The sequence below is a fragment of the Rissa tridactyla genome, unplaced genomic scaffold (genome assembly GCF_028500815.1).
Source record: "Rissa tridactyla isolate bRisTri1 unplaced genomic scaffold, bRisTri1.patW.cur.20221130 scaffold_598, whole genome shotgun sequence".
Taxonomy (NCBI): Eukaryota; Metazoa; Chordata; class Aves; order Charadriiformes; family Laridae; genus Rissa; species Rissa tridactyla.
In genome coordinates, this window is record NW_026529809.1 from 32,405 (window position 1) to 43,243 (window position 10,839).

A 10,839-nucleotide genomic window follows, 5' to 3' on the forward strand; every position below is an offset into this window, starting at 1 on the left:
GAGTTACGGCGGGTGCCAAGTCGGGGGGTCCCATGGGCCGTGGCGGGTGCCAAGTCGGGGTGCGGCGAGGCATTTTCGGGTGCCGTCAGCCATCCTGGGGGGTCACGATGGGGTCCGTCAGCTATCATGGGTGCATGATCCATCATGGGTGCCGTGGACCATCATGGGTGCCAAGTTGGGGGTCCCATGGGCCGTAGCGGGTGCCGCGGGCCGTCGCGGGTGCCAAGTCGGGGTGCGGCGAGGCATTTTTGGGTGCCATCAGCCATCCTGGGGGGTCACGATGGGGTCCGTCAGCTATCATGGGTGCATGATCCATCATGGGTGCCGTGGACCATCATGGGTGCCGTGGTCCATCGTGGGTGCCATGTTGGGGGTCCCATGGGCCGTCGCGGGTGCCGCGGGCCGTCGCAGGTGCCAAGTCGGGGTGCGGCGAGGCATTTTTGGGTGCCGTCAGCCATCCTGGGGGGTCACAGCGGGGTTCCGTCGGCCATGGTGGGTGCTGTGGACCATCATGGGTGCCATGGTCCATCATGGGTGCCATGTTGGGGGTCCCATGGGCCGTCGCGGGTGCAGTGGTCCGTCGCGGGTGCCAAGTCAGGGTGCGGCGAGGCATTTTTGGGTGCCGTCAGCCATCCTGGGGGGTCACAGCGGGGGTCCATCAGCCATGGTGGGTGCTGTGGACCATCATGGGTGCCATGGTCCATCATGGGTGCCATGTTGGGGGTCCCATGGGCCATCTCGGGTGCCAAGTTGGGGGGTCCCATGGGCCGTGGCGGGTGCCGCGGTCCGTCGCGGGTGCCAAGTTGGGGGTCCCATGAGCCATCATGGGTGCTACCAGCCATCTCAGGTGCCGTGGTCCATCTCGGGTGCCAAGTTGGGGATCCCATGAGCCATCTTGGGTGGCGTGGACCATCGCGGGTGCTAAGTCGGGGTGCCATGAGTCACTTTTGGGTGCGATGCCCCACTTGGGGTGCCACGAGTCACTTCTGGGTGCCAACTTGGGGTCCCGCAAGTCACTTTTGGGTGCCATCACCCATCTTGGGTGCCACGAGTCACTTTTGGGTGCCAACTGGGGGTCCCGCGAGTCACTTTTGGGTGCGATGCCCCACCTTGGGGTGCCACGAGTCACTTTTGGGTGCCAACTTGGGGTCCCGCGAGTCACTTTTGGGTGCCGTGCCCTACCTTGGGTGCCAACTGGGGGTGCCATGAGTCACTTTTGGGTGCCAAGTGGGGGTCCTGTGAGTCACTTTTGGGTGCCGTGACCCACCTTGGGGTGCCACGAGTCACTTTTGGGTGCCAACTTGCGGTCCCGCGAGTCACTTTTGGGTGCCATCACCCATCTTGGGTGCCAACTTGGGGTGCCATAAGTCACTTTTGGGTGCCAATTGGGGGTGCTGTGAGTCACTTTTGGGTGCCGTGACCCATCTTGGGGTCCCACGAGTCACTTTTGGGTGCGATGCCCCACCTTGGGGTGCCACGAGTCACTTTTGGGTGCCAACTTGGGGTCCTGCAAGTCACTTCTGGGTGCCGTGCCCCACCTTGGGGTGCCAACTTGGGGTGCCATGAGTCACTTTTGGGTGCCAGCTTGGGGTCCTGTGAGTCACTTTTGGGTGCCGTGCCCCACCTTGGGTGCCATGAGTCACTTCTGGGTGCCAACTTGGGGTCCCACGAGTCACTTCTGGGGGCCATGCCCCACCTTGGGGTGCCACGAGTCACTTTTGGGTGCGATGCCCCACCTTGGGGTGCCCCGAGTCACTTTTGGGTGCCAACTGGGGGTTGCCGCGAGTCACTTCGGGGTGCCCCCAGCCGCCCCTGGGGGTGCCCCCCGCCCCCTCAGCGCAGGCCGAGGGGCAGCAGCAGCAGCAGCAGCAGCAGGAGGTGGCCGGGGCGAGCGGCCGGGTGGGCGCCGTTGTGGCCGTGGTCGGGTGGCAGCGGTCGGGACCAGGTGACCGGGTGCCCGTCGCCGTCCTCGTCCTCGCAGGGTCCCTCGTCCTCGGGGGCGGGGGCCAGGTGGGGGTGCCGCAGGGGGGGCCTCGGGGACGGCGGCGGCGATCCAGGCGGCGTGGGCGGCGGCGCGGGTGTAGACGCCGGGGCGGCCGGGCAGCCCGCAGGCCTCCCCCCAGCTCACCACCCCCCGCCAGCAGCCAGGTGTCACCCACCCGGCAGGAGAGGGGACCGCCCGAGTCACCCTGCGGGGACACCGGGACGTCAGGGGGACGCGGGGGGACCAGGGCGGGGGAAGGGGAGGGGACGCGGTGGTGGACGGTGTGGGGGACGTGGCCAGGGGGTGAAGAGGGACGTGGAGGTGGGGGAGGGGGCGGTGGTGGGACGGGGAAGGGACATGGAGGGACATGGAGGTGACAAAGAGGGACACCGGGGGGACGCAGGGGGACGTGGAGGGACAGGGGGGTGACAAAGAGGGACAGGGGGGTGACAAAGAGGGACGCAGGGGGACGTGGAGGGACAGAGGGTGACAAAGAGGGACAGGGGGGTGACAAAGAGGGACATTGGGGACACGGGGGAACATGGAGGGACAGGGGGGTGACAAAGAGGGACATTGGGGGGGCGCAGGGGGACGTGGAGGGACAGGGGGGTGACAAAGAGGGACACTGGGGACACAGGGGGACATGGAGGGACAGGGGGGTGACAAAGAGGGACAGGGGGGTGACAAAAAGGGACATTGGGGACATGGAGGGACAGGGGGGTGACAAAGGGACACTGGGGGGACGCAGGGGGACGTGGAGGGACAGGGGGGTGACAAAGAGGGACAGGGGGGTGACAAAGAGGGACATTGGGGACACGGGGGGACATGGAGGGACAGGGGGGTGGCAAAGAGGGACACTGGGGGGGCGCAGGGGGATGTGGAGGGACAGGGGTTGACAAAGAGGGACAGAGGGGTGACAAAGAGGGACATTGGGGGGGCGCAGGGGGATGTGGAGGGACAGGGGTTGACAAAGAGGGACAGAGGGGTGACAAAGAGGGACATTGGGGACACGGGGGGACATGGAGGGACAGGGGGGTGACAAAGAGGGACACCAGGGGGACGCAGGGGGATGTGGAGGGACAGGGGGGTGACAAAGAGGGACAGGGGGGTGACAAAGAGGGACATTGGGGACACGGGGGGACATGGAGGGACAGGGGGGTGACAAAGAGGGACACCAGGGGGACGTGGAGGACAGGGGGGTGACAAAGAGGGACATTGGGGACACGGGGGGACGTGGAGGGACAGGGGGGGTGACAAAGAGGGACAGGGGGGTGACAAAGAGGGACACTGGGGACACAGGGGGACGTGGAGGGACAGGGGGGTGACAAAGAGGGACACTGGGGACACAGGGGGACGTGGAGGGACAGGGGGGTGACAAAGAGGGACAGGGGGGTGACAAAGAGGGACATTGGGGACACGGGGGGACATGGAGGGACAGGGGGGTGACAAAGAGGGACACCAGGGGGACGTGGAGGGACAGGGGGGTGACAAAGAGGGACATTGGGGGGGCACAGGGGGATGTGGAGGGACAGGGGGGTGACAAAGAGGGACAGAGGGGTGACAAAGAGGGACATTGGGGACACGGGGGGACATGGAGGGACAGGGGGGTGACAAAGAGGGACATTGGGGGGGCACAGGGGGATGTGGAGGGACAGGGGGGGTGACAAAGAGGGACCAGGGGGGTGACAAAGAGGGACACTGGGGGGACGCAGGGGGATGTGGAGGGACAGGGGGGTGACAAAGAGGGGACACTGGGACACGGGATGCAGGGGATGTGGAGGACAGAGCGGGGACATTGGGGTGGCAAAGAGGGACATTGGGACGCAGGGGGACGTGGAGGGACAGGGGGGGTGACAAAGAGGGACACCAGGGGGACGTGGAGGGACAGGGGGGTGACAAGAGGGACACCGGGGGACGCAGGGGGACGTGGAGGGACAGGGGGGTGGCAAAGAGGGACATTGGGGACACGGGGGGATGTGGAGGGACAGGGGGGGTGACAAAGAGGGACACCGGGGGGACACGGGGGGATGTGGAGGGACAGGGGTGACAAAGAGGGACATTGGGGACACGAGGGGACGTGGAGGGACAGGCGGGTGACAAAGAGGGACATTGGGGTGGCAAAGAGGGACATTGGGGACCATTGATGGGACACAGGACACAGGAGAGGATGAAGAGGGACATGGGGGACAGTGGGGTGACAAAGAGGGACGTGGAGAGACATGGGGGTGACAAAGAGGACATTGGGGGCATGGGGGGACGCAGGGGGATGTGGAGGGACAGGGGTGACAAAGAGGGACACTGGGGACACGGGATGCAGGGGGACGTGGAGGGACAGAGCGGGGACATTGGGGTGGCAAAGAGGGACACTGGGGACGCAGGGGGGACGTGGAGGGATGGGGGTGACAAAGAGGGACATGGAGGGACATGGGGGTGACAAAGAGGGACATTGAGGACGTGGGGGGGACCAAGAGGGACACGGGGGGACCCAGGAGGACGTGGACGGGGTGAAAAGGGACATTGAGGACACGGAAGGTGACAAAGAGGGACATTGGGGACACGGAGGGACATGGATGGACACGGGGAGGATGAAGAGGGACATGGAGGTGACAAAGAGGGACATTGGGGACATCGATGGGACACGGGGGGAGGAGGAAGAGGGACGTTGGGGGATGTTGGGACACGATGGGACATGGGGGAGGATGAAGAGGGACACTGGGGACACAGGGACATGGAGGGGGTGACAAGGACATGGAGGGACATGGGGTGACAAAGAGGGACATTGGGACACAGAGGGACATTGATGGGACACAGGGGAGGAGGATGAGAGATGGGGGGACGTGGGGTGACAAAGAGGAACATTGGGGACATTGATGGGACACGGAGGAGGATGAAGAGGGACAATGAGGACGTTGGGGACATGATGGGGACACGGGGGAGGATGAAGAGGGACAATGGGGACATTGGGGGACGTTTGGGACACGGGGAGGATGAAGAGGGATGTTGGGGACATTGGGGGACGTTGGGGACACGATGGGGACACAGGAGAGGATGAGGAGGGACATTGGGGACGTTGGGGACATGGGGGAACGTGGCAGAGGTGACACCGCGAGCGGGAGGGACACGGAGCCGGGGGGGAGGGGACGTTGGGGACGGTGGCACCCACCTGGCAGGCGTCGCGCTGTCCCCTGGGGGAAGCCGGCGCAGAGGGTGTCCCCGGCGGGTGTCCCCAAGGCCGGCCGTGTCCCCTGTCCCCGCCGTGTCCCCCGTCCCCGCGTAGAGGCAGCGGCAGCGCCGGTGGCTGAGGAGCGGCACCTCCAGCTGCTGCAGCGTCTTGGGGGGCGGCAGGGGACCTGCGGGGACACCCCGGTGACAAGGCTGTCCCCGACCTGTCCCACACCCGCCCCCCCCGGGTGCCGCCAGTGCCACCGCAGCCGGGGACAAGTGTCCCCCAACCTCATAGGTGCTCCCAGTGCCACCAAACCTGGGACAACAGTGTCCCCAACCTGTCCCCCAACCTCCACAGATGCTCCGGTGCCACCAAACCTGGGGACAACGGTGTCCCCAACCTGTCCCCAACCTCCACAGATGCTCCCGGTGCCACCAAACCTGGGGACAACGGTGTCCCCAAGCTGTCCCCAACCTCCATAGATGTTCCCAGTGCCACACAAATGTGGTGGCAAGTGTCCCCAACCTGTCCCCAACCTCCATGGGTGCTCCCAGTGCCACCAAACCTGGGGACAACGGTGTCCCCAACCTGTCCCCAACCTCTATGGGTGCTCCCAAATGCCACCAAAGCTGGCAACAAGTGTCCCCCAACCTCCATAGATGTTCCAGTGCCACCAAATGTGGTGGCAAGTGTCCCCAACCTGTCCCCAACCTCCATGGGTGCTCCCAGTGCCACCAAACCTGGGGACAACAGTGTCCTTAACCTGTCCCCAACCTCCATGGGTGCTCCAGTGCCACCAAACCTGGGGACAACAGCGTCCCCAAGCTCCACAGATGCTCCCAAATGCCACCAAAGCTGGTGCCAAGTGTCCCCAACCTGTCCCCAAGCTCCATAGATGCTCCCAGTGCCACCAAACCTGGGGACAACGGTGTCCCCAACCTGTCCCCAACCTCCACAGATGCTCCCGGTGCCACCAAACCGGGGGACAACGGTGACCCCAACCTCCATGGGTGCTCCCAGTGCCACCAAACCTGGGACAAGTGTCCCCAACCTCCATAGATGCTCCCAGTGCCACCAAACCTGGGGACAACGGTGTCCCCAACCTGTCCCCAACCTCCATAGATGCTCCCAGTGCCACCAAACATGGTGGCAAATGTCACCAACCTGTCCCCAACCTCCACAGATGCTCCCGGTGCCACCAAACCTGGGGACAACGGTGACCCCAACCTCCATGGGTGCTCCCAGTGCCACCAAACGTGGTGACAAGTGTCCCCAACCTATCCCCAACCACCAGAGGAGCTCCCCGTGCCACCAAACCTGGTGACAACAGTGTCCCCAACCTCCATGGGTGCTCCTAAATGCCACCAAATCTGGTGGCCAGTGTCCCCAACCTCCACAGATGTTCCTAGTGCTGCTAAACCTGGGGACAACGGTGTCCTGAACCTGTCCCCAAGCTCCACACATGCTCCCAAATGCCACCAAAGCTGGTGCCAAGTGTCCCCAACCCGTCCCCAACCTCCCGGGATATTCCCAAGCGTGGCGCCGCGGTGACACTGACCGGCGGTGCGGATGTCCCCCCAGCCGGTGACGGTGCAGTTGGTGCCGGGGGGGGAAGCGGACGGCGGGGCCGGCAGGCAGATGGGGCGCACCAGGCGGGTGGGGTGATGGGGGGGTCCAGCCGGGCCAGCGCCAGGTCCCCGGCGATGTCCCCGTCCCCCTCGATGGCGTCCCCCTCGCGGTAGGCGGGGGTGGCGGGTGACGGCGGCCACCCCGCCTCACCTGGGCGTCGGCGGGGGGGGACAGGAGCTGCAGGGCCCCCAGCGTCACCCGGTACTCGGAGAGGGGGTTCTCCCTGGGGGGGGACGACACACACATAGAGTGGGGGGCTCAGACACTGGGGACCCCCCCCCCTCCCCGGGTCTCCCAAGGAGAGGGGTGTCCCCAGGGGAGCTGGCGGGGGGGAGGCAATGGGGTCCCAAGGGGGGGTTGGGGGGTAATTTGGGGGGTGTAGGGAGGGAGGTTGGGGGTCTCAGGGGTTTTTGGGGGGGGTAATGGGGTCCCAAGGAGGGGTCCGGGGGTGCAAGATGGGGGGTTGGGGGTCTCGGGGGTTTTGAGGGGGTTGGGGGGTGGGGGGGATTACTTGAGGGGTGTAGGGAGGGTGGTTGAGGGTCTCAGGGGTTTTTGAGGGGGTAATGGGGACCCAAGGGGGGGTCCAGGGTGTAGGGAGGGGGGGGTTGGGGGTCTCAGGGGTTTTTTGGGGGGGTAATGGGGTCCCAAGGCGGGCGGTGGGGGTCCAGGGGGGGTTATTTGAGGGGTGTAGGGAGGGTGGTTGGGGGTCTCAGGGTTTTTGAGGGGGGTAATGGGGACCCAAGGGGGGGTCCGGGCGTGTAGGGAGTGGGGTTGGGGGTCTCAGGGGGTTTCTGGGGGGGTAATGGGGTCCCAAGGCGGGCGGTGGGGGTCCAGGGGGGGTAATTTGAGGGGTGTAGGGAGGGTGGTTGGGGTCTCAGGGGTTTTTGGGGGGGGTAATGGGGACCCAAGGGGGGGTCCGGTGGTGTAGGGAGGGGGGTTGGCGATTGTTTGGGGAGGGGTTGGGGGTCATTAGGAGGAAGTTTGTGGGTGCTGGTATTTAGGGGTCTGGAGGGGGGTTGGGGGGGCAGAGGAGGGTTCTGGGGGTCCCAAGGAATTTGGGGGGGGGGTCCCCAAGGGATTTGGGGGCACTTCAGGGGGTGTCTGGGGGGGGGCAGGGGAGGGTTCTGGGGGTCCCAAGGCATTTTGGGGGTGGGGTCCCCAAGGGATTTAGGGGGTCCCAAGGGATTTTTGGAGAAGGGGGGGTCCCCAAGGGATTTTGGGGGGGGGGGGGGGGGGGGGCGCTGTCTCAAGGGGTATTTAGAGAAGCAAGGGCGTTTGGGGGGAGCAGGGAGGCAGTTTAGGGGCGCTGTCAGGGATTTGGAGGGTGCGGGGGGGTATTTTGGGGTGCGGGGGGGTATTTTAGGGTGCTGGGGGGGGGGTTACTCACGAGGGGAAGCAGTGGGCGGCGGTGAGGACCCAGGCGGGGGGCGATGAGGGACCCCCGCAGACGTGGCGGCCCCGGAAGGCGATGCTGGCCTGCCAGGGCCACTGCCCGGCTCGCGCCCCCACGCCCCCCACCACCCGCGTGCGCACGGGGGGTCCCACACGGCACTGTCGGGGGGGGGGAAGAGAGAGGGGGGTGTGTGTCAGGGACCTCAGCACCCAGGATCCCCCCCCCTCCCCAAAACCATGGGGGAGCCCCCTATTCCCCCTCAAAACCATGCCCCACCCCCCCATAAGACACCAACACCCAGACACACATCCCCCCCCCCCCCCAAAACCGTGGGACCCCCCCATCCCCCCCCTTCCATGGGACACTGGCACCTGGGACACCCCCCCGCCAAACCATGGGACTCCCACCCCCCCCCCCCCCCAAAAACCCATGGGGAACCCCCCGGTCATCCCCCCCCCCGCCCAAAACCATAGGACCCCCCCTTGATCCCCCCCTTCATGGGACACCAGCACCCAGGACCACCCCCCCCCCCAAACTATAGGACCCCCCCACCCCAATTCCTCCTCCAAAACATGGGACCCCCCCAGTCGACCCCCAAAAAATATGGGACCCCCCCAAAAAATCTTTGGACTCCCCCCAAAATGTAGGACGCCCCCAAAAAACCATGGGTCCCCCCCCCTTAAACAACGATGGGACCCCCCCAATTCCTCCTCCAAACCATGGGACCCCCGCAATCGCCCCCCAAAAAAACATGGGACCCCCCCAAAAAAACATAGGACTCCCCCCGATCCCCCCCCACAAAACCATGGGGAACCCCCCCGGCCCCCCCCTAAACTATGGGATCCCCCAATTCCTCCTCCAAACCATGGGACCCCCCCCAATTGCCCCAAAATAAAGCATGGGAGCCCCCCAAAAAATCATGCCCCCGCCCCGAAACCACAGGAACCCCCCCACACCCCGCTCTAAACTATGGGACCCCCCCCAAAAAAAACATGTTTCCCCCCCCCCCCGGCCCGATCTGGGTGGCAGCACCCCCAGGGGACGTCGTGTGTGTCCCCCCCCCCCTTCACCTGACTCATCCGCTGCCACTGTCCCCCGGTGACCTGTGGAGGTGACAACATCAAAGCCACGTCGGGGACACCCCCAGTGAGGGGGGGGGGGGGATGGGGGGGGGGCACGGGGACAGGGACACGTCGGGGACCCGGGCATCCGGGAGGGGACCCGGGCATCCGGGGCCACCACCCCCCCCTCCGGGGCCACGGCCCAGCCGGAAAAACCTGCCCCCAGGAATGTGTCCCGCGGGGACAGGCGGCGTGACATCCCCCCCCCCCCCCCCCCCGGCCGTGTCACCTCCTCTCCCTCCACACACCCCCCCTGTGTCCCCTTAGACACCCCCCCCCCGCCGTGTCCCCCCCATAACCCCCATGGCCCCCCGTGATCAAGTCCTCCCGTGTCACCTCACAGCCCCGTGTGTCCCCCCCCCATGTCCCCTCAGACCCCCCCCCGGCCCCACATGTGCCCTGACACCTCCATGTCCTCTCAGACCCCCCCTGTCCCCCCAAATGACCTGTGTCCCTCAGACCCCCCCTGTGTCCCCTCATGTTCCCCTGACACCCCCATGTCCCCCCAAATGACCTGTGTCCCCTCAGGCCCCCCCATGTCCCTCTGTGTCTCCTCAGACCCCCCATGTCCCCCCAGATGACCTGTGTCCCCTCAGGCCCCCCCCGTCCCTCTGTGTCCCCTCAGACACCCCGTGTCCCCCCAGACCCCCCCTGTGTCCCCTCATGTCCCCTCAGACCCCCCATGTCCCCCCAAATGACCTGTGTCCCCTCAGGCCCCCCCGTGTCCCTCTGTGTCCCCTCAGACACCCCGTGTCCCCCCAGAACCCCCCTGTGTCCCCTCATGTCCCCTGACACCCCCATGTCCCTCTATGTCCCCTCAGGCCCCCCCCCCCCCGTGTCACCTCGGACCCCCATGTCCCTCTATGTCCCCTCAGACCCCCATGTCCCTCTATGTCCCCTCAGGTCCCCCCCCGTGTCCTCTCAGCCCCCCCTGTCCCCTAATGTCCCCTGACACCCCCGTGTCCCTCTGTCTCCCCTCAGGACCCCCCCGTGTCCCCTCACATTCCCTGACACCCCTGTGTCCCCTCGGACCCCCCCGTCCCTCTACGTCCCCTCAGGACCCCCCTGTGTCCCCCTGTCTCCCCTCAGGACCCCCCCCCCCGCGTCCCCTCCCGATCCTTCAAATCCCCTCACGCTCCCCCACGTCCCCTTATGTCCCTTCACGTCCCTGGGTCCCCTCCCTGTGTCCCCCCCCCCCCCCCGCCACGTCCCCTCAGGGTCCCCTCACGACCCTCAAAATCCCCTCACGTCCCCCCCCCGAGTTCCCTCAACAGCCCCCGTGTCCCCGCCATGTCCCCTCAGACCCCCATGGCCTCCAGGATTCCCTGTCGTCGTCCCCCCCGCCCCCGATCCTCCATGAGCCCTCAGGATCCCCTCAGACCCCACCCCCGTCCCCCCAGACCCCCGTGTCCTTCCATATTGTCCCCTCACACCTCCCTGTCCCCTCAGAGCCCCCTGTCCCCTCACAGTCCTCTCGCGTCCATATTCCCCCTCAGTCCCCCCGTCCCCTCACACCCCCTTGTCCCTCCGTGTTGTCCCCTCACAC

The 10,839-nt window shown here is 66.1% G+C and overlaps 1 protein-coding gene across 1 annotated transcript; it reads right to left on the reverse strand.

Moving 5' to 3' along the window:
• Nucleotides 1-1,529: 1,529 nt before the first annotated feature.
• On the reverse strand, nt 1,530-8,330 carry LOC128903668 (serine protease 33-like; the record flags this gene model as incomplete). Its single annotated transcript, XM_054187675.1, has 4 exons — nt 1,530-2,189; nt 5,148-5,334; nt 6,709-7,002; nt 8,167-8,330. Coding segments are annotated over 4 exons (1,122 nt in total), but the record flags the coding sequence as incomplete, so codon positions are not given.
• Nucleotides 8,331-10,839: the final 2,509 nt, after the last annotated feature.